Genomic DNA, 23,886 nt, shown 5'->3' on the forward strand with positions numbered 1-23,886 from the left:
TTTGAGCCTAGCGTCCAGCATGTCAGTAGCAGTACCAAGAAATGCTTTGCCCTGCTACAGTTGCTTCCACAGGAGAGTTTCAGAGCACACTGCAGCCATGGTCGCTGAAACTGCCCACAGCCCTCTTGGACCTCATATGAAATCACAGTGCAGAAACGTCAACTGATTTGTCTCCCTAAGTCACACAGCAAATCTGTGGCAGAGCCAGGCCTAGACCCAGAAACACTCAATCCCCAGCCCTATGTAGCTAATGCTCTACATGCTCTTTAACAAACCTGTAGGAGGCAGTGACTGTCCATATTCTGCTCAGGATACATCTACACAGCCAATCTTTTCAGCTCAGGCGGACGGACGTTCCTGCTCTACTTTCGTTTGCTAGCAAGGTAGCCTCAGCGGTGCAGGTGATGAGTAGCTATGCCTCAAGTTTGTATTTGTCTCGGATGGGCTCGTACTTAGTTGTCTGCTCCCCCTCCACCCCAAGGCTACACTGCTAGGTTTAGCATGCTCACTCGAGCAAAGCTAGAGCATGTATATACAGGGCAAATGTAGACACACCCCCTGGTTACACCTCAGGCAGGCCCTTGAGTTCAAGGAATAGGGGCCTTGGTGAGATTTACGGGGGGGGGGCAGAATCTGATCCAAAGGCTTTCGGAGGCTGATGTTGAAATGGACTGCTGGGGAGGGGGCAATCCTGACCCCGTTTGCACTCCTTCTTTGGGAGTCACTCAGGTCCAGAACCTCAAACTCTCAGGCCCCGGCATATCTTTGAGATGCTGTGCCTCAGTCATGGACACCAGGGGGCGCTTTTGCTTTCATTCTCTGGTGCTGGCTAATCAGTTGCAAAAACAATCCAGGGTTTAGAAGGAGAAAAATCCACCAGGATTATGGTCTGTTACAAAGCGCTGCGAGGTGTTAAGACCACTGCATAGCTTCCCATAAAGATTGGCCATAGGCTGCTTGTCAGCCAGCAAACAAGTCTGGGAGTTGACTTTTCATACTGGCACCTTCCCATTGGCCTCTTCAGCAGTGGCAGAATGTCAGCTGTCTTTTAAAAAGAAAAAAAACAAAAAAAAAAAAAAACATTTGAAATGAAAGGCCAACATTTTCAAAAGTGGCCTCTGATTTTGCATTCCTCCTTTTTTAATGTGTCCATCCTAAGATGCCCTGGGCCTGATTTCCAGTAGCTCACCTGCAGCTCCATCCCTCAGCCACTCTGAGACTCCTGCCCCAACAGGTGTCAGTTTGGCCACACAAAAATGGAAGCCTCCCAAATATTACTGCCCACATTTGAAAAATTGGAGTCATGTTTCTAAGCCTTACAGTTGCAAAGGAAACTTTCCAAATGTGCCTTGATGCAGTGCTGTCTCACTTGGTCTGCAAACACAGAATGCAACAATAGCTCTGAGAAAAGCATGGACTGACCATCCCCTTCCATTCACCTCAATGAGGTGTTAACTCTGAAGCATAATGGTGGAAGTTGAAATGTCTCTTTCAGCTAGTTTGATACTGAGAATTTTAGCTCCAACATCCAGCTACGCTGGGATGTAAGTGGCGTTTAGGACTGTGGATGAAGCTTCAGACTGTGGGTGGAGTTTGGGATTGTGTAACACTATTCTTCCCACCACCAATCTGATCACTGATTAAGATTAATGCTGGAAACATGTTAATTATTTCTTATTTTATTTATAATATAAAAAATGTTCAAGTGTTAAACATTCAAGAGTTCAGACATTCAGACAATCCAGAGCAAATGTTTACAATCATCTTATGACTAATTAGCAGAGTTTCCATCTGACCCTATTGTGGGTGAGGAATAGAGAGGGTTTAGTTACTTTATTGCTAAAAGTTAAATGAAATACACTGTCAATTGTTGTATTATCTTCTCAGTCACAGCTTCACCATGCATCCAATCTACAGTATCTGAAATGCAAAGGACATGCAGAAGTGAAAATATAAAAAGAAAAAAGTCAGGCTACAATGTAAACAGGGTTGCTGCAGTGAACTGAAAGGAGGGGCACTTTCACATGTGAATGTTCTGCTGCTTGGACACACAGCACTGTCTCTTTGAGCCACGGGTCCAGGGGCCAGGGCTGCCCCAAACATGATGTCCATCTTTGATAGCAAGTTATTATGTTAACACTGGCACATTACAATAACAACTTTCTTTACAATATATGGCACATGGATACAGAAGAATCCACTGAATGGCTTTCCTGCTACATTGCCCGCCTGTTTCATTGGCCAGGGTCAGGGTCCTGGGGATGCATTGTAGTGACTTTAAACAGGGATCAATTGCATATGGAGCACACTCAACACTATCTATAGTGCACAGCAACTAGCAGGGCTATACTGGTGGTCGTGCTGTCACTAACTTCTCCATGTCCTTTGCTCTACTCTTCCATACTATCATGGCCAATATGTAACTCTGTCTAAGCATCACATTGTTTCTTGCAATACTGTACTGCCATCTTTTAAAACAATTGACCAGTCGAGAGTGCTTGTCTGTAACTGCTGCAGTGGGCTGTTTCCCTTCCCATCAGGGTCTGCACCAATAAAGTGGATTCAACCATATATAAATACATAATATTTTACCACATCCATGTAAACGTTTTATTCATTTGACTACAACTTCACAAAACGGTGCCAAAATGAGTGAGTTTTACTTGGGACCCCACAAGTAACATAGTCAACAAATATATTGTAAGGGTTGTTGCTACTGTATGCTTTTTTCCCCTCTTCCTACCTTTGTTGCAAAAAAACCCCCCATTATTTCTGCATTCTGGTATGTAATTTTCCCATCCTGAAATAAGCAAAACTACAACTATTTGAGTGGACAAGATGGATTCCCCTTAGGAGGTATTTATGAAAACATACATACACGTCATTTGTGTGTGTTATAACAATGTTTTAAAGAACGAGATAATAAACATCCAGAGATGGGGCAAAGTGGAGGGTGCTGTTTTTTCAAATGGGAAAGTGCCCTTAACATGGTAAGTTGTCTTGAATTAAAACCTATGATCTTAAGAATGCTACTGAAATGTAATCCTCAGCATGGACTCTGGCATTAGCATACAGCAAAAAAAGGCACCATGATTTTCTTTTTTTCTATTTTTAAGTTGTCAAAAATTGGCCCATCTTTTTTTATTATTTATTTATTTTGTTTTGTTTGTGTTTTTTTTTCTCGGAAGCTGTAAGTCAAGATGTTACATATAAATAGAGATTCCCTATAAAAAAGTCTTTGCTGTTAGCTATTATAAGACAACTTTGCTAAAATGAAAATAAAACATTTGATTTGTTATATTTTTTCCTCTTTTATACAAAATAAAAATATCTTTCCTCCTTTTTGATACAGGTGTGTTTGTGGGTGCGTGAGTTTGTGTGGCTTCTAAAGAGGAGCCGAGTCCTGTTTGGGTCTTGTGTCTGTCGATCTGCTTTGCCCGCTTTCCAACTGTGCACTTTGTCTCTCGAAGGAATAGTAAGTCCTGCTGTCTCCCGGCCGATACAGCGGCGGCGAATCTGTGTTCATTGCCTCAGTGTTTTCAATGCTTAAGAATGGGGTGCTCTCCGCCATGAGCTCCTCATCAGACTCACTATATGAAGCACTGCTTCCTGAGAAGGAGTCTCTGACCGTCCGGGCTCTGTGTGAGACCTGCCCGTTGAGTTTAGATCTTTTCCACCGCCTGTTGCTGCTAGCTGTTTTCTTTGGTTGTTCTAGTGCTGGGATGTACTCTTGTGTTGTTTCATATTCATCATCCTCCGTGATGCAGAAGGGGCTCGAAGGCAGGCTCCCCATGCTCTCATTCAAGTAGCTCTTCCTTTGGTAGTAACTGTCATATCTCTGCATATCCTGGAAGGGCACCTGATAGCGTCGCAGTAAAGGCTGCTGCTCTTCCACTCGGAAGCTAACGGGTGCCGCAGGTGGAAGGGACACCGCGTGAGCAGAATTAGGGGAGGTGATCTCGAAGGTAGGTACCTGTGCAGCGAGTGAGTAATGGAAGTCAACAGGAGACAGACGTGCTGGTGTTGTCAGAGCAGACACATACCTGAAAAGAGAAACAACTACATTAGGATCCTGATTGACAAGAGCTTTCCAGGTATTATTCTTCTCATTTGAATACCTGACCCTGAGGTCCAAACTACCAGAGTCAAATAGCTAACACAATCACACCCTTGCATAGTAATTGACACACCCACACTCCACACATGGTAACTGACACACCTGAGACTTCACACAGTAGCTGACACACCCATGCCCTCACAGGGTAACTGATGCACCCACATCCACACACAGTAACTGATGCACCCACGCCCCTCACATAATAACTGACACAACTGCGCCCTCACAGGGTATCTGATGCACCCACATCCTCACACAGTAACTGATGCACCCATGCCTCTCACACAGTAACGGATACACCTGCGCCCTCACAGGGTATCTGATGCACCCACATCCTCACACAGTAACTGATGCACCCACACCCCTCACACAGTAACTGACACACCCATACCCTCACACGGTAACTGATGCACCCACGTCCACACACAGTAACTGACACACTCACGCTCTCACATGGTAACTGATGCACACACACTCCTCACACTGTAACTAACACACTCGTGCCCTCACATGATAACTGATGCACACACACTCCTCACACTGTAACTGACACACGCATGCCCTCACAGAGTAACTGACACACTTGTGCCCTCACATAACTGATGCACCCACACCCACAGAGTAACTGACACACCCACGCCCTCACACAGTAACTGACACATTCACGCCCTCACATGATAACTGATGCACCCACACACACAGAGTAACTGACACACCCACACCCTCACATGGTAACTGATGCACACACACTCCTCACACTGTAACTGACACACTCGCGCCCTCACATGATAACTGATGCACCCACATCCACAGTAACTGACACACCCGCACCCTCACATGGTAACTGATGCACACACACTCCTCACACTGTAACTGACACACCCGCACCGTCACAGCGTAACTGACACACTTGTGCCCTCACATGATAACTGATGCACCCACACCCACAGAGTAACTGACACACCCACGCCCTCACACAGTAACTGACACACTCGCGCCCTCACATGGTAACTAATGCACCCACGTCCACACATAGTAACTGACACACCCGCACACTCACATGGTAACTGATGCACCCACACCCCTCACACAGTAACTGACAGACTCGCGACCTCATGCTTTAAATTTTGCCGAGAAGAACCAAGTCCCAAGTCATTTTACAGACTGTAAGGCCTATTTCCAAAAGTGGTTGCCCTATTACAGGCCATACAAGCCCTCCATTTGGACACCTGAAGTCATGCATGTGAGTGCATATTTGTTCAGAATAGGGGTTTACACCTTCCTCTGTACTACCTGGTGCTGGCCACTGTTGCTCACAGGACAATAGACCCATTGTGCTGTTGGTCCCATCTGGTACAGTGAACCCTATGGTCTTATGCCAGCATCTTGTGCAGCAGCTTGAGTTACCTGCATGTGAAAACTGGATGCTCTGAGTGTCTGTACTGGGGTGAAGCTAACACAGGGGTTATGACATCCACCAATGAAATCTAGCCACCTCCAAGGTAAGATGCACCATACATCTCGCAATGCCAGACACACTGCACGACAGTTCAGGAAGCGAAGGATAACATCCAGTTGAAGCAAGAGTGAGAATTTAGACAGGTAAATTTAATTAACAAAGGTGAAATTTGCCCACAACACTGGAGCGCAAAACCTTCCTCTTGCAAAAAGCGCCATGGGAACTTTAGGACCAGAAGCAATTAGACTGTTACTTTTAAGGCTCCTCCAAAAGATACCACCTCCAGCAAAAATGCAGCTTCTAACCCATGCTGAAGGGCTGGACCACTCAAGAGCCAAAGAGAAGAGTGCCTCTGTTACCAACACAACACGATGCAATGCAATGGGGGGTACTCAGCACCTTGGACGATCAAGCTCAACATTTGTGAACATCCTGGGTGCATTGCAAGGTCCTCAGAACAGTGGCTTGAGGAGCTGGCTAGGAGAGGATGAGGTGGGTGGGCGGGGATTATTCTTTGATCTCCCTCCAAGCAGTGGCTGATTTGGGAAGTTATATTAGATTTTGTGCTTGGCCTTTGAGCTATATGGAAAGGGCCATTTTATAGAGAGAATATAAAAGTGGTAAGTAAATGGCCCTAATATGATGGTACATTTTGGTGACACAGAGCTGGTGCATAAATGGCCCAGGATGACTATACATTCAGGTGACACAGAGTTGTATGTAAATGGCCCAAGATGACTGTACATTCAGGTGACACAGAGTTGGTATGTAAATGGCCCAGGATGAATGTACATTTGGGTGACCCAGAATTGGTATGTAAATGGCCCAGGATGACTGTACATTCAGGTGACACAGAGTTGTATGTAAATGGCCCAAGATGACTGTACATTCAGGTGACACAGAGTTGGTATGTAAATGGCCCAGGATGAATGTACATTTGGGTGACCCAGAATTGGTATGTAAATGGCCCAGGATGACTGTACATTCAGGTGACACAGAGTTCGTAAGTAAATGGCCCAGGATGACTACATTCAGGTGACACAGAGTTGGTATGTAAATGGCCCAGGCTGACTGTAAATTTGGGTGACACAGAGCTGGTACCGTAAATGGCCCGGGATGACTGTAAGTTTGGGTGACACAGAATAGAGTAGTGTTTGTTCGCTTGTTTATAGCACAACTCAAAGACAGTAAGTTCTCCTGAGGGTTGTAGCTTTTTGACGCTCACACAGTTCCTTTAAATGATATGCACAACAGAGGTGCATGCTGGGTCTGTCCTGCAACCCTTTCACCAGTGTGACACCACGGAGCTCACTGGAGGTACAGTGAAGCAGGGGGGTTGGAGCATAAGCCAGACATCACAGAGAGGAGGGACACTAGTTCACAGAGTAACAAACTGGTACAGAGGAGATGGGACCCCACCAGGAGCCTCTCTCTTCTCCCTGGGTTTTTCCTGCACTCCTGCTCTTAGATGAGAAAGCCCTGCACGGCTGGCTTGGAAAAGACCCCTAGAGACATACAATGCCAATGTCTAGCATTTCACCCCATGTATTTGCCTCATTCAGCAGTTACATCCATTGCCCGATCACCCTCCTGGACGAGTGCACAGAGAAGAGGAAAGGGCAGCATGCCCTCCCTGACACCTGTGCCCTTGCCCAGGGACAATCACAGTCCATAACCCTGGACTATGCCAATCTAGTGCTGCCAGAAGAATCAGCCTCTCTGGCACACCTAGTGCCCAGACACGCTGATGTCTCCCTGCTTCAAAGGGTGCAGAGCTGCCCCCTCCCTGTGCTGTAGGAGGCAATGTCTCAGAGAGCTCGCACCAGGACAGGTCACCTCTGCTATCTATGCTCCCTGTACAGCCACAGCCTGGCCCTTTATATTCACAGGATCCACTTTGGGGCCTTCTCCATCGAAACTGATGGGTTTTGGATCAGGCCCTTAGTTCCAGACCTGTCCTCTGGCTCCCCCCCCCTTCCGCTGTGCCAGGGCAATCACTTTCCTGCTTTACCAACACATATATTTTGTGCAATGTTCCTGGTATCTGCCCTTCCACCAGCACCATCCCAGGCTTTCGTCCTCTGTCAAACCTTCGAGTGCCTTTCTCTGCCCTCCCTCTAGCTCTGCAATGGCTTTTCTCTAACACAGGGTCCCAACGTGCACTCAATATCCTCAGCACACTCACACCATGGCTGTATAAAACACTCTTATTACCTGGCTTAGGAGAGATCCCTCTATTTATAGACACGCACTCAGGATTTCATTTGCTCTATTAGCAAGAGCATTAGAGCGTGAGCTCATCTCCAATAACCTCCACTCTAACCTGCGGGGCTCTCTGACCGCACGGCTGCTTTCTAAGCAGCAGCCTCCTGTTTCTATTTGAGCTGATTATAGGATCTCCCTCGGTGCCTCACCTTGCACTCAGCTATCCTAAATCTCATCGAATTTAGAGCTGCCTGGCTCTTCCAGCCTGCCACATCACTCGTGCTGCTTGGAGAGCTCCTCTGCTGCTTATTAGCCCTCCAAGCTTGGGGCTGGCTGCACAGATGATGACCAAACCCTGTTAGGATGGGGCTGAGGAGACTGAAAGGTGATGCCCTCCTCACCTAGCAATGGGGACCATCTCACTCCCTGCGAGCGCCCACGTGGGTGCTAGCTGCCCACAAGTGGGCAGGGTGGAGGGGCATGGTTCTGTCCCCCTCCATGGCCACCACCACACCTGTTAGCTGAATACAGAGGAGAGTGCACATTGTGCTCTCCCGCAGATTGGTGAAGCCACTGCTCTGGTGTATGCCCCCAAAAAGCCCCCTGGGAGAAATGGGGGCTGAGTCCCGCTGAGCCCTTGCTTCTGGGCTGCTCCTGTGCAGAATCTAGAACTGACTCAGGGGGAGGTCATGTCCTGCCCCCGATCATTCCACAGGGACTACAGTGAATGTTTAGTGGCACAGACCTGGAGCCTGGCTCCTGTTGATGCTTTCCCTGTTCTGAGGGTGCCTTGTTTGCTCGTAGTGCCTACAGCCTGCCAGCCAGTCTTGGCCCTAGCTGGCATTCCTCTCTACATTCTAGGGTGTGGAGGCTGTAATAACAGCTTTAGAGAAATCAAGGTAAATGTCAGCTGCTGTGCTGCCTTGGGCCACAGCATCTATAGTTCTACAGGGGGGCTCTGATCACCTGAATGATCTGTGCCATGGTAGCCGGTAGCTAGCACAGCTGGGCAAATAACCAGTTCTTCAGGTCAGTGGCCAGCCCAAAAAACGGGAGAAAAAAATCAGCAAACCGAAAAAGTAAAAAAAAATCAAAAAAAAAATTCAGCTTTGGGTCAAATGAAAGGTTTTGTTTGGTTTCTGAGGGATTTCTTAGATTTTTTAACTTCTTTTGTGAATTAAATTGAAGTAAAATTCACAAAGAAAGTTGAAACGTTTTGATTTTTTCAGAATTTTTTTTTGTTTGACTGAAACAATTCCATGAATTTGAAAACATTTTGGTCAACCTGCATCTGCATTTTTCAGTGAAAAAGGAATGTTGTCTGAAAATTTCCCCCACTGTAGTTGCTAGGTTCTCTTTTCCCAGCAGTTTCATTTGGATACTGAACCTCCTCGCCTTCGCTAGGATCTCCACTGGAACACCCAGCCGTGCGGTCACTGGGTTTGCTTCACATTTGCCCTTTGTCCAATTCTAATAGGTTCTGCAGTTTCCTCTGTGGGATGAAAACTCGTGAGGACATCAGGGAAGAGTCTCTCTACACATTCCATTTCCTTCACCAGCTCCTTAATGATACTTAGCAGGAGAGATCAAGATCCTCTGCCTTCAGGGTCTGAGGGAGAGCAGAAGTCAGAATCCAGGCAGGTAGGGAGAGGTGGTAAAACCCAGAAAGCCAGTGGAGGAGGGTGGTGGAGCTAACATGGTAGGCAGAGAGACAATTCCATCTCAAGGAGTTTATTTCCAGGCTGGGAGACAGTTGGTGCGGGTGGGCAGATGGAAAGGAGTCATAGAGCTAGAGATAAAGAGCAGGGGAGGAGGACAAGAGATGGGAAGCAATGGGGCGGAGGGTTTGGAGGCAGAGTCACAGTCAGGCCTGGGAAGCCCAGAGTGCCATGAAGAAGGAAAGGGTAGAGTAGAGGTGGAAGGGTCAGTGGCAGGGGAGAGTTCTTATGGGCGGTTGGGAAATACTGGCAAGCTGCTGGGCAGAGAAGCGGGCAGAGGAGGGTGAGGTGTCCAGAGGGAGCAGGAGGAGGAGAAGAGATGCCACGCTTTGGAAGCACTAAAAAGAACTGACATGGAGGAGCTCAACGCAGGCCTAGGACATTGCCCAAGGGCACTCAGCAGCGTGGCTGCAGGCACAGAAACAGCAGATGCAGAGGGAAGAGATTAAAGGGCAGACAGAGCACCAGAAGAGGGAGGCACAGGAATCAAGAGAGGAGTTGTGAGAAATGAAAGTGTTGATGGAATCAACTGAAAGGAGAGAAGCCAGGGGTGTGTGTGTGTGTGTGTGTGTGTGTGTGTGTGTGTGTGTGTGTGTGTGTGTGTGTGTGTGTGTGTGTGTGTGTGTGTGTGTGTGTGTGTGTGTGTGTGTGTGTAAGGGATGAGGAGGCTGAGACCAGCAGCGAGGTCAGCCTAGAGATTGTGAAAGGAGCGATGGGGCCGAAGGGAGGGAGACGTGCTGAAATACAGCAGGTGGGGATTGTGGAGAGAGCTCTGAGACAGAGATCAGAGCTTCAGGAAAGAGGCAATGGAATCGGGTCAGTTACCTCATAAAGGTGCAGACATCTGGGATAAGTAGAGGGGATGGAGGAGAAAGAAAGAGACCCACGCACTGAATCCAGACGAAGCCTTAGAACAATGACTCAGATTTTCCCCAATCCTATATAGGGCCAGCTCCAGGGATTTTGCTGCCCCAAGCAGCAAAAAAAAAAAAAAAAGCTGCCATCACGATCTGCGGCTCTAGTGCCCCCACTTCAATCTTCAGCAGCAGGTCCTTTGCTCTGAGAGGGAGTGAGGGACCCATCGCCGAATTGCTGCTGAAGAGCTGGATGTGCCACCCCTCTCCGTTGGCCGCCCCAAGCACCTGCTTGCTGGGCTGGTGCCTGGAGCCGACTCTGGTCCTATAACCATCCCAGCACTCTTCTGGATTGAGTTTTCCTCCTCCCTTGACAGAGCTCCTCCACTTCTCTTCCCTTTCTTCTTTTCCTAGATATGTTTGTAGAAATCTTATTTCCATTGACTCCTTCCCTCTCTTTCATACATTCAAACACAACCTCTCCCCCTTATCAAGGAATGTGGTAAATTCTCCCTCACATGGGATATCTAGATCAAGTTCTATCTGTCTGCTTCAGCCACAGGTTTCTGGGCTTGAAGCAGGAATGAAATCTCTGACCTGTGCTATACAGGAGCTCAGACTAGATCATCACCATGGGCCCTGCTTGTCTTGGAATCTGTAAATCTGTGAATTTCATTCTCTCTCTCGTCTCTCTTATTTGATTTCTAGAAGATCTCACCTCACTTCCTGCCCCTGCAAAGTTCAATTTTCAAGTCCTTTGTAAGGTCTTCTTTTAGTTACTGGCTTGCTTTCTTATTCTGGATTTCCCTTTGAAATCACACACTTGAATTTATGCTTTTTACTCTCGGGTCCCCCAGTGTAGGATGGAATATGTAGGGTGTATATTTTAGGATGGAATATGTGGAATGTACGTGAAAAGATGCCTGCTTGTCTGGCAAGGAAAGAGAACAGCCAGGTGGAAAGCTGAACCAGCAATCAGATCAGATAAACAACTGGGTCAGCAATCCAATCAGGTAACAACCGAGTTGGCAAACTAATCTTTGTGCTAGGCAGAAAGGTGTTTATACAATATAAAATGAATAACTTTGTAACAGTATTTAAGGCGAGCACCCGAATATGGGGGTCGCCTGCATTTAAGCCTATGCTGTGCACTGGTTTGATGGACTGATCACTCAGTGAAGCAGCAAATAAATGACACACTTCTTCAGCACAGGAGTCTGTCTGTGATCCTGTGCACTCTGCGTGGTGTGAAGAACTGCTCAACACCCAGCATTGTACTTTTTATTTCCACCTTTCCCTTGGTACCTCACTCTGTGGGGCCTCTTCCTACTAACTGCTTCGGTTTCCAACCATTAGATGTGTCACAGTAAAATGCCCTGTGATTCCAGCTTCCCATGCTCCCCTTCCTTAGGAGCTAAAGCCTCGAGAGATCCTTTCCCCACTTGCTCTCCCCTATGCTCAGCTCTATGACCCCTAATTGGTTAATATCAAGTGCAAGTGATCGTGCCTCTCATTGTATTCTCCACCTTGCCAAATAAGAGGCACAGTGAGTGGGATCTATGCTGAGAGGCCCCAGCTAGCCACCCTCCCCGGTCTTAACAGCCAGGTAGTCTTAGCCCCATGAGTGTTCCTCCATATTAACCATGCTGCTTTCTGTGGCCACCTATTGTAACCAGCATTAATACAGTGCTTCCCTTTGGTGGCCTTTATGAACAGGTTTCACTGCACACTTCAGTGGAATTTATGTTAAATCTCCATTGATGCCCCCTGGTTTGGCTGCATCCACCTCAGACATCTTGGTATTGCAAACCACCAGGATGCTAAGCACCAGGTCCGGTACCTTTCCTGTCTCCACGATCTCTTGGCTAAGGGCCTGGTCTTTGCTTTTACTCTTCTTTGACCTGGGTCAGAGACTTGTTGGGCACTGTTATTTCCTTTCTCATGTATCAGGACCCAGAGTGTCCATGTTGTCGTTTTCTTCTCTTGCCATCTAGATTTCACTAGAAGGTGACTCCTCTGTCCCCTAGCACAGGCATGTGTCTGGCTTTCTCCTCCTATGAAGAGCATGGCCTTCAGAGTCAATAGGCCAGCTTTCCTGACTGTCTCCCATTGGTTCCACAACACCAGTGGGGCCATCAATCCTGCCCGTAGCTTGTCCAGTTCATCTTGTTTGCCCCCAGGCTTGTGGCACTTGCATACGGCACTGCTGTACTCTGCTCCCCTTGCCTTCGCCTCTGCACTGTCTGTGTCTCATCTGCTGCGCTGGACATGGTGTATTTGGTACAGCCTGATCCTCCCCCTAGCCTTATGAGACCCCCACAAGCCCTCACCATGTTGTCCATATTCAAGGTGCAACTGGGGCTCTCTGGAGGTGCAGCATACACAGGTGTGGGCCAGGAGAGGAGGCTCTGCCTTATTCAAGCTGATCTAAGGGCTAGTGTGCAATGGAGGCAGGACCTCCCTGGCTGCGTATGGCAGCAGCACTGGCTAGAATCCCCACAGCTCTTCTCCCTCCCACCTCTGACACACTCCTCCCAGCCCCAGGGTGCTCCCTAAGACAGGGCTGGAGAGGTCTCCATGACAGCCTGATGCAGTGCCTATCCTGGGAGCATTCTCCCATGGTCAGCCCCGTCATACTGCTGCAGCAGCATTTGGGGGCCGGGCTGGGGGAAATCCCTCCCTCCAAAAGGAAAATGAAATCTATCATCTTTCCCAGCTGAGAGCCGATGTAACAAGCCCAGCTAGTAGTGAGCCGACCAGGGTGAAGGCTTTCAAATCCAGGCAGTCCCCTCTTACCATTAAAAACAATCCAATCCTCGGTGAATCCAACCCCTTCTCTCTACTTCATCTTCACTTATATTAGTTCCCTGCCTGGATCATCAGCTACTTTTCCATTCCTAGGCCATGCACAGCAGGGGCTGATGCATACATGTAGCGCTGCTCTTTACTGGCTGGAATGTGTCAGAGCTGCTCAGGGCTGCAGGTTCTTTGTACTAAGCTATTGGAGCAGCTTCTGTCGCTCACAGGATTGGGGCTTCTCTTTTGGGAGAGGAATTCTATTCCCCGTGCCACAGGTGGTCAGCAAGCTTGGAGTCCTTGGTCATGGACTGAGAGAAGATCTAGGCCCCAGCCTGTCCCCAGAAGTCACCCTGATGCTGTCAAACGTTCGCTCTTATTTACACTTAAAATGTATAAGAGAGAAAAGCTCTGATGCTTCAGGGAATACCATACAGTAACATGAACTGCTTGGTGGTAGGGAGAAATTTCCACTAGGGGCAGGCTATTGCATAATTGTCAATTGCGAGAGGTTTTGCATCTGTGTCTGAAGCTTTTGCTATGGGCCATTCTCAAAGACAGGACACCAGCCCAAGTGGAGTACTGTTCTGGTGAAGTATCTTATGTCCAACATGGATCTGGTCTGGATGCCCCTCTCTACTGTCCTTCTCTTCCACCAGTGAACCCTAATAACCGATAACAGAGTCATCAGCCCCAGAGCTGATGGCACAAAGCAGTGAGGGCTGACCTCTCGCTGTGTGGCGAGTCTCGCAGCGAATCCACAGAATCCCTGTATTGCATCGTGGGTCTTCTCGAGTCCTCAATGCAATACGCAGCTCCTCGCCGGGTGCAGGCCTCGACACAGGCAGGGCTGTTGCATTTACTGGTTCCCACTGAAGAGAGCATCATACCAGATTGCGAATCAGAAGTCAGGCTCTCCGTGCGGTCCAAGCTCCATGTGTGGCTTTCCTGCCTGCGAAGCAAACCACAGATCAACAACAGTCAGGGAGAACTTCTGCCATGCCCTGCTACACCACACCTGTTCCTTCAGGCAGCCTGTGGCTCGGAGACATTCTGAAGGAAGGTTAGAAATTTACACTCTGTATCTACTTTGCTTCTCTTTCTAAAAGCAATGTGTTTAACTGGGGGGCCAGTTTTCAAAACCTAGCCTTCATTGTTTTGTCCACAGTGAATTTGGGTGCAACTGCTTGTGGGCACAGGGAAGGACAAACAGATGCCTGACTGCCTTATGGCATGTGCGGATCAGGCAACTGGAGTTAATGAAGTTTGCCAGCAGAGAATTAGGTGGGGTACACAGGGATTCCAGAGCAGGAAAACAGTCCTGATCCAAAGAACTTGTTAATTATGGTTAAACCCAGGCCAATTCTCAGTTGAAACCATCAACTGCATTTACAACTTCAAATGGTGTTCTGGTTAGAAAAGAGGAGCAGTGAAATGGCAGCTTCACATTCAACTGAACTGCTCTGGGTGTGTCTTCAAAAACATTTGCTCAGTGCAGTTTATTCAGAAAGACGGCGTTTTAGATATTGAGCACCAATTCATGACAGCATTTTTGTGCCTTGAGAGATTTACAAATCCGTAAGTGATTTAGGCACCTAACTCCCACTGACTTTTGATGGGAGTTAGGCACTTTGTAAACCCAACAGGTACCTGCCCGTCAGAAGGCCTAACTATTGTGAAGTGAATGAAAAACACTTAATGAGACCATGTAAATTGGGGTTGTGCATGCACATACACTTTTGCACACACGACTCAGGATTGCACGTGTCTATTGTGCAATTTGTGTGTGCAACTCATGAATGCACAATACCTGAAAAATATTAGGTCTAAATCACCAGGTTTTGAGGAATGAATAACAGAATAGCCACACCGTGAGAGTATCTTCTGTAAGAAAATGTCTTCTAAAAGACAACAACATTTTGCCTTCTGGTCCTTTTTCTCCGAACACTTGGAATGCAAAGGATTCATCAACACCTACCAAACACTAAAGTAACACTGGTGTATAATTGCTGTAAGTGAGATCAGAATCAGACCTGACATCTTTTGCCTTGCAGATGAACACATCTCGTCTGGTGCAATTCACTGATGGAACATGAATGTGGACCTCACAGTGTCATTTTATTATCGTGTTTTAATGTTGAGCGCACCTTCAAAGAACCAATTTCAGTTACTGGAATAAGCACAGTATTCACTGGAACCGTCAAAGGGGAAGAAACAGAGCACCCACAAAGAGAAAGGGTCCATCTACTCTTAGCCCTTCTATCATAACCTTAGTCCCAGATTTGGACCTTAGCGTCCAAAATATGGGGGTTAGCATGAAAACCTCCAAGCTTAGCTACCAGCTTGGACCTGGTACTTGCTGCCACCACCCAAAAAATTAGAGTGTTTTGGGGCACTCTGGTCCCCCTGAAAAACCTTCCCTGGGGACCCCAAGACCCAAATCCCTTGAGTCTCACAACAAAGGGAAATAATCCTTTTTCCCTTCCCCCCTCCAGGTGCTCCTGGAGAGATACCCAGACACAAGCTCTGTGAAACTACACAGAGTGACTCCCCCTCTCTGTTCCCAATCCTGGAAACAAAAGAACTTTCCTATTCCCCCAGAGGGAATGCAAAATCAGGCTAGCCAATTCAACACACACAGATCACCCCTGATTTCTTCCTCCCACCAATTCCCTGGTGAGTACAGACTCAATTTCCCTGAAGTAAAGAAAAACTCCAACAGATCTTAAAAGAAAGCTTTATATAAAAAGAAAGAAAAAATACATACAAATGTTCTCTCTGTATTAAGGTGACACAACACAGGGTCGATTGCTTAAAAGAATATTGAATAAACAGCCTTATTCAAGAAGAATACAAATCAAAGCACTCCAGCACTTATATTCATGCAAATACCAAAGAAAAGAAACCATATAACTTACTATCTGATCTCTTTGTCCTTACACTTAGAAACAGAAGACTAGAAAGTAGAAACTACTCCTCCAAAGCTCAGAGAAAGCAGGCAGACAGAAAACAAAGACCTCGGACACAAAATTCCCTCCACCCAAAGTTGAAAAAATCCGGTTTCCTGATTGGTCCTCTGGTCAGGTGCTTCAGGTGGAAGAGACATTAACCCTTAGATATCTGTTTATGACACGCCCCCCAAATTGCAGACAGTGGGGAAGCTCACTGGCGGCAATTTCCTTCTAGAACTTGAAAATAAACAGATTAATACAACACATGCACCTTTACATATACTACTAAGTATATAACTAACAGACTTTTACATTTTAAGAACACTTTTTAACTACTGAATTCTGGGAAACTCTCACAGGAGAGAGCATCAGCAACTTTGTTAGAAGCTCCTGTGATGTGTTGAATTTCAAAATCAAAATCTTGGAGAGCTAACCTGCAACGAAGAAGTTTCTTGTTGTTTCCCTTGGCAGTATGAAGCCACTTTAGTGCAGCATGGTCAGTTTGTAGTTGGAACCGCCGTCCCCAAACATATGGGCGTAGCTTTTCCAGGGCGTACACAATGGCATAGCATTCCTTTTCACTGACTGACCAGTGACTTTCCCTCTCAGACAGTTTCTTGCTGAGAAACACGACAGGATGGAAGTTGTGATCTGTTGCTTCCTGCATGAGCACTGCTCCTATACCACGCTCAGATGCATCTGTGGTTACTAGGAATGGCTTGTCAAAGTCCGGGGCCCTGAGCACAGGGTCAGACATGAGCATTGCCTTAAGCTGGGTAAAGGCCTTTTGACACTCATCAGTCCACTTAACGGCATTTGGCTGGGTCTTTTTGGTCAGGTCGGTCAATGGGGCAGCGATTTGGCTGTAGTGTGGTACAAATCGCCTGTAGTATCCAGCCAAGCCTAAGAAGGATTGGACCTGTTTCTTTGACCTTGGGACAGGCCACTTTTGGATAGCATCCACCTTGGCCTGTAGGGGGTTTATGGTTCCTCGACCCACCTGGTGCCCCAGGTAAGTCACTCTGTTTTGGCCTATTTGACACTTTTTGGCCTTAACAGTTAGTCCTGCCTGCCTGATGCGCTCAAAGACCTTTTCCAGGTGTAGTAGGTGTTTGGGCCAGGAGTCTGAAAAAATGGCCACATCATCGAGGTAGGCAACTGCAAATTCTGCCAGTCCAGCTAGTAGACCATCTACCAGCCTCTGGAAGGTGGCGGGTGCATTTCGAAGGCCGAAAGGAAGGACATTGAATTCATACACCCCCGCATGGGTGACGAATGCTGACCTCTCCTTGGCAGGTTCATCTAGTGGTACTTGCCAGTATCCCTTGGTTAAGTCTATTGTAGAGATGAACTGGGCACGTCCCAACTTCTCCAATAGCTCATCAGTGCGTGGCATTGGATAGTTGTCCGGACGAGTTACCGCATTTAGCTTACGGTAGTCCACGCAAAAGCGTATTTCCCTATCTGGTTTGGGTACCAGAACCACTGGAGATGCCCATGCACTGGTAGATGAGCGGATTATACCCATCTGTAGCATGTTCTGGATCTCGCGTTGTATCGCAGCTTGGGCATGAGGAGACACCCGGTAGGGTGGGGTTCTGATTGGGTGAGCATTACCTGTATCAATGGAGTGGTATGCCCGTTCAGTCCGTCCTGGGGTGGCTGAGAACAATGGGGCGAAGCTAGTGCACAGCTCCTTGATTTGTCGCCGCTGCAGACGTTCCAGGGTGGTTGAGAGGTTCACCTCTTCCACGCCACCGTCTTTTTTCCCGTCGTAGTAGACACCGTCAGGCCACTCAGCATCATCTCCCTGGACTGTAAACTGACAAACCTGTAAATCTCTGGAATAGAAAGGCTTGAGAGAATTAACATGGTACACTTTAGGCTTTAGTGAGGAATTGGGAAATGCTATGAGGTAGTTTACAGTTCCCAGGTGCTTTTGGACCGTGAATGGCCCTTCCCATGATGCTTCCATCTTATGGGCCTGTTGCGCCTTCAAGACCATAACCTGGTCTCCTACCCTGAAAGAACGTTCTCTGGCATATCTGTCATACCAGGCCTTTTGCTCTTCCTGAGCATCCTTTAGGTTCTCTCTAGCAAGGGCTAACGAGTGTTGGAGGGTGCTTTGTAGGTTGCTTACAAAGTCCAGAATGTTAGTTCCTGGAGAAGGCGTAAACCCCTCCCATTGCTGCTTTACCAACTGTAATGGCCCCTTAACCTCGTGACCATACACAAGTTGAAACGGTGAAAACCCTAAACTGGAATGTGGTACAGCCCTGTAGGCAAACAGCAACTGCTGCAACACTAGGTCCCAATTATTGGAGTGTTCGTTGATGAATTTTCGTATCATGGCCCCCAAAGTTCCATTGAACCTTTCCACCAGGCCATTGGTTTGATGGTGGTACGGGGTGGCAACCAAGTGATTCACCCCATGAGTTTCCCACAGTTTTTCCATGGTCCCTGCCAGGAAATTAGACCCTGAATCTGTAAGGATGTCGGAGGGCCAACCTACCCTGGCAAAGATGTCTGTTAGGGCCAGGCACACAGTGTTAGCCCTGGTGTTGCCTAGAGCTACTGCTTCTGGCCATGGGGTAGCAAAGTCCACTAAAGTGAGTACGTACTGCTTTCCTCTGGGCGTCTTCTTTGGGAAAGGGCCCAGAATATCCACAGCTACTTGCTGAAATGGGACCTCAATTATGGGGAGTGGCTGGAGAGGGGCCTTGACCTGGTCTTGAGGCTTTCCCACTCTTTGGCATACCTCACAAGACCGGACATACTTGGCAACATCCTTGCCCATCCCCTCCCAGTGGAAGGACTTTCCCAACCGGTCCTTGGTTCTGTTCACCCCAGCATGGCCACTGGGATGATTATGGGCTAAGCTTAAGAGCTTCCCCAGGTACTTAGTTGGAACCACCAACTGTTTTTGCGGCTGCCATTCCTCCCGGTGTCCACCAGAAAGAATTTCCTTGTATAAAAGTCCTTGGTCTATAATAAACCGGGATCGATTAGAAGAGCTGAGAGGCGGTGGGGTGCTCCGTGCCACCCCCCAAGCTTTTTGAAGGCTGTCATCCACTTCCTGCTCAGCCTGGAACTGTTCCCTTGAGGCTGGGGTCACCAGTTCTTCCTCAGACTGTGGACTTGGGCTTGGTCCCTCTGGAAGCGATGTAGGTGATGGGGTTGTTTCCGTTGCTGGTGAACTGCTCTCCGCTGGTGCACCTGAGGGTATTTCAGGCTCTGGCTGAGCCTTTTGGGTATGGCTGTCTGTTGCTTCTGCCAGTTTGGGCTCGCTGGCGCCCTCTGGCGTTGAGTTTGAAGATGTGGTTGCACTTGCTGGTGCTGGTTGCTGTTCCAGTTCCGGGCCTGGGACTGGAGGTGTTGTGGCTGTTTCAGTGGTTGGCATGGAATCCGGGTCCACTACCTCTGTCTGGGTCTCTGGTAACACAGACGGGGCCTCTGTGGACGGCTCAGGAACAGGAATGGGTCTGGAAGCTTGCCTGGTTTGGCTACGGGTAACCATTCCCACTCTCTTGGCCCGCCTCACCTGGTTGGCCAAGTCTTCCCCCAGTAGCATGGGGATAGGATAATTGTCATAGACTGCAAAAGTCCACATTCCGGACCAGCCTTTGTACTGGACAGGCAGTTCAGCTGTAGGCAAGTCTACAGCTTGTGACATGAAGGGGTAAATTGTAACTTTGGCCTTTGGGTTGATGAATTTGGGGTCTACGAAGGATTGGTGGATAGCTGACACTTGTGCCCCCGTGTCTCTCCACGCAGTAACCTTCTTTCCGCCCACTCTCAAATTTTCCCTTCGCTCCAAGGGTATTTGAGAGGCATCCAGGCCTGGGGATCTTTGGTGTGATGGTGGTGTAATGAATTGCACTCGCATGTGTTCTTTGGACAGTTGGCCTTGATATATCCCAGTTCATTACACTTAAAGCATCTTCCATCTGATGGGTCACTGGGCCGAGGTGAGTTACTGGAGACTGATGAGGTGGAAGGGTAGGGTGTCTGTGGCTTTACTTGGGTGGTATGTGGGGTCTTTGGCTGTCCTCGGTTGTAGGGTTTATGGTCTGTGTGCCCCCTGGGGTAATCGTTCCCCTTGACAGTAGCTTTCTTGCTTTCTGCCAGTTCCATCCATTTGGCTCCAATCTCCCCCTCCTCAGCGAGATCTTTGGGTTTTCCATCTTGTATGTACCGTGTGATGTCTTCAGGAACACCATCCAAGAACTGCTCCATTTGTATGAGGAGGTGCAGTTCTTCCAAGGTTTGAATGTTGTTTCCTGTTATCCAGGCCTCATAGTTTTTTGCAATGTAGTAGGCGTGTTTGGGAAATGACACCTCTGGTTTCCACTTTTGGGTTCTGAAGCGCCGACGGGCATGATCTGGGGTTATCCCCATCCTGTATCTGGCCTTGGTTTGAAAAAGTTTATAGTCATTCATTTGCTGATTAGGCATTTCAGCTGCCACCTCTGCTAAAGGTCCACTGAGTTGTGGCCTTAATTCTACCATGTACTGGTCTTCAGGGATGTTGTACCCAAGACAGGCTCTTTCAAAATTTTCCAAGAAGGCCTCGGTGTCATCACCTGCCTTGTAGGTGGGAAATTTCCTGTGCTGTGGAGCAATAATTGGCGCCGGGTTGTTAGGGTTGGCTGGCACATGCAGCCCAGCTTTTGCCAAGTCCAGTTCATGCTTTCTCTGTTTTTCCTTCTCTTCATCTTCTTTTTGTTGTTTTTCCATTTCTCGGCGGTGGGCCACCTCTTCTTCTTCTTGCTTCCTTCTGTGGGCCAACTATTCTTCTGCTTGTTTCCTTCGGTAGGCCACCTCTTCTTCTTCTAGTTTTCTTTTGTGTGCTGCCTCTTTGGCTGCCTGTTCTCTTTGGTAGGCTGCCTGTTCTCTTTGGTAGGCTGCCTGTCTGATCTGTTCTTCTCTTTCTTTCATCTCCATGTCTTTTTGTTTTATTTCCAGCTGTCGCCTGTGTTCAGCTTCTCTGATTTATTCTTCAGCCTCCATTTTTGTCTTGGTAGACATGGTTCCTGTTTCTTGTGTTGGGGTGCCCTCCGGTGTTTATCTTCCGAACTGCAGGTTCTCTGTTGCCTCCTGAAGTCTGCCTAGCAACAGTGCCTTTAGCTAATCTTCAATGTTAAGTAAACCTGAAAAACCACTTTATTTGCATTTATATAGTGCTGGTATGACTCTCAATGGGAGTGCTATTGTGTGACAAAAGACTTGTGATAGCACCTTAACGACTTCTTGCTTAACATGCAAGCCAAAAACTGCCAGAGAGAGCAGAAAAAAAAATTCTCTCTGGTTCCCTTTTAAAACCAAACTGTTTCTCTCTGCTAAAAAGCCCTTAGCAGAGAAAAGAAAAATATAATATTCCTACTGGCTTCTGGATTCTGTCTAGATCCCACCCACTGCACACCATATCATAACTTTAGTCCCAGATTTGGACCTTAGCGTCCAAAATATGGGGGTTAGCATGAAAACCTCCAAGCTTAGTTACCAGCTTGGACCTGGTACTTGCTGCCACCACCCAAAAAATTAGAGTGTTTTGGGGCACTCTGGTCCCCCTGAAAAACCTTCCCTGGGGACCCCAAGACCCAAATCCCTTGAGTCTCACAACAAAGGGAAATAATCCTTTTTCCCTTCCCCCCTCCAGGTGCTCCTGGAGAGATACCCAGACACAAGCTCTGTGAAACTACACAGAGTGACTCCCCCTCTCTGTTCCCAATCCTGGAAACAAAAGAACTTTCCTATTCCCCCAGAGGGAATGCAAAATCAGGCTAGCCAATTCAACACACACAGATCACCCCTGATTTCTTCCTCCCACCAATTCCCTGGTGAGTACAGACTCAATTTCCCTGAAGTAAAGAAAAACTCCAACAGATCTTAAAAGAAAGCTTTATATAAAAAGAAAGAAAAAATACATACAAATGTTCTCTCTGTATTAAGGTGACACAACACAGGGTCGATTGCTTAAAAGAATATTGAATAAACAGCCTTATTCAAAAAGAATACAAATCAAAGCACTCCAGCACTTATATTCATGCAAATACCAAAGAAAAGAAACCGTATAACTTACTATCTGATCTCTTTGTCCTTACACTTAGAAACAGAAGACTAGAAAGTAGAAACTACTCCTCCAAAGCTCAGAGAAAGCAGGCAGACAGAAAACAAAGACCTCGGACACAAAATTCCCTCCACCCAAAGTTGAAAAAATCCGGTTTCCTGATTGGTCCTCTGGTCAGGTGCTTCAGGTGGAAGAGACATTAACCCTTAGCTATCTGTTTATGACACCTTCTCCAGGGCATTTGAAGATGCAGCCCAGGGTTTTCCTGGACACTATAAAAATGGAAAACATTAATTTATAATTGGAAATGCCCTTCAAAATTGTGAAAGGCTCAGCTTCATGGATGTGCTGTTTCTTCCACCTTGACTCTGTCCTATTAACAAGAACTATTGCGATTTCACTGATGACCTAACATTGCACAAGATACTGAGACCCAGATTTTCAAGCCAGCCTCAGAATGACCTACATAGGTGCAAAGTGCAAACATAAGAATCTGCACCAACATTTTTTTGCCTGCAACAAGTTGCATGAACAAGTTTTTTGTTGATGCAAAATTGCACCTGCTAAATCGGACCCCAGATTTGAAAGTCTAGACCTAAATGTTTAACAATATTTATAGCCCTCTCTTCTTATACATCACGGGTAAGTATAGGAGAATATTTCTAAACACTAGTAAAATGTGCATAAGTATATATAAAATACGCAGGCAACTGCCTGTGCAAAATACACATGTGTGTGTGCTTCATGGATTAATGTATGTGCAGATACATTTAACTGTTCTGGGTACAACTTCCTGTTTGTGTAGATTGTGAAGGTACATCATAGTTTTCCATGTACAAAGTTTAGCTCTAAATTCTTCACAGCAGTCATCTTCAGGAGCAACTATCCATGTACAGACATACAAAGCACATTTGCGGCTAGTGGAGAAAGGACATATTTGCCATGACAACGTCACCAAAAGGCCATAGTTCATAGTTTTGAGATCATAGGTTAGAATCCTGACATTTAAAAATGGAGAGCCCCAAATGAAACCCCAGAATCCAAACACTCTTGACATTGCAGGGTTCCTCAGATCTGAATCTGGATCCAGATCTGTATTTTGTAAATGCCTCCTGAATACCTCTGTAATTTGGGTTCGTCAAAACTTGGATCTGAATCCAAATTTTGCAGCTCTAGTACCTCCTAAAGTATTTTAGGAAAGAGGATAGCAGTATGCAAATGAGATAAAGGGTAAGGTTTTCAAAAGTGACTAAGTATCTTAGGAGACTATGTCCCATCTTCAAAAGTAACTATTCACCTAATGGCCAGACTTTTGCAGGTATTTAGGTGCATAATGATGCAGATTGGAGAGCACCTAATGTGCACTTTTGAAAAGTCCATTTTGCATCTTTAGGCACCTAAATACCTTTAAAAATCTGGCCCTATATTCTTTTTGTAAATGGAACTTAGGAGCATCTGAAAATTTTTTCCTTAGGTACTTTTGAAAATTTTAGTTATATATGTTTCAAACCCCACAGCTAAAAAGAATTTTCTCCAAAACTATCACAAAAATCAAACTACATGTAGAATAATCTTCAGTGTTTTTCTCTCATGTATCTATTTTCTCTGTGTCACTCAAAGTGACAGAATATTGCAAACACTCATGATCAGAGAAGAACAGGCAAGTGACAGGAAAAAAATTTAGTATTTGCTCTGACTTGAGAAATGTTTTTCTTG

The 23,886-nt window shown here is 46.9% G+C and overlaps 1 protein-coding gene across 1 annotated transcript in view; it reads right to left on the reverse strand.

Annotated features, from left to right (window-relative positions):
- Positions 1-1,725: 1,725 nt before the first annotated feature.
- NRG2 (neuregulin 2) overlaps positions 1,726-23,886 on the reverse strand; it is a 314,981-nt gene continuing 292,820 nt past the window's right edge. Inside the window, 2 exon segments of the mRNA XM_030573771.1 lie at positions 1,726-4,043; positions 13,877-14,101. Of these exon segments, the coding sequence (XP_030429631.1) occupies positions 3,386-4,043; positions 13,877-14,101 (883 nt within the window). The 3' untranslated portion in view covers positions 1,726-3,385.

Source organism: Gopherus evgoodei, chromosome 8, assembly GCF_007399415.2.
Source record: "Gopherus evgoodei ecotype Sinaloan lineage chromosome 8, rGopEvg1_v1.p, whole genome shotgun sequence".
Lineage (NCBI taxonomy): Eukaryota > Metazoa > Chordata > Testudines > Testudinidae > Gopherus > Gopherus evgoodei.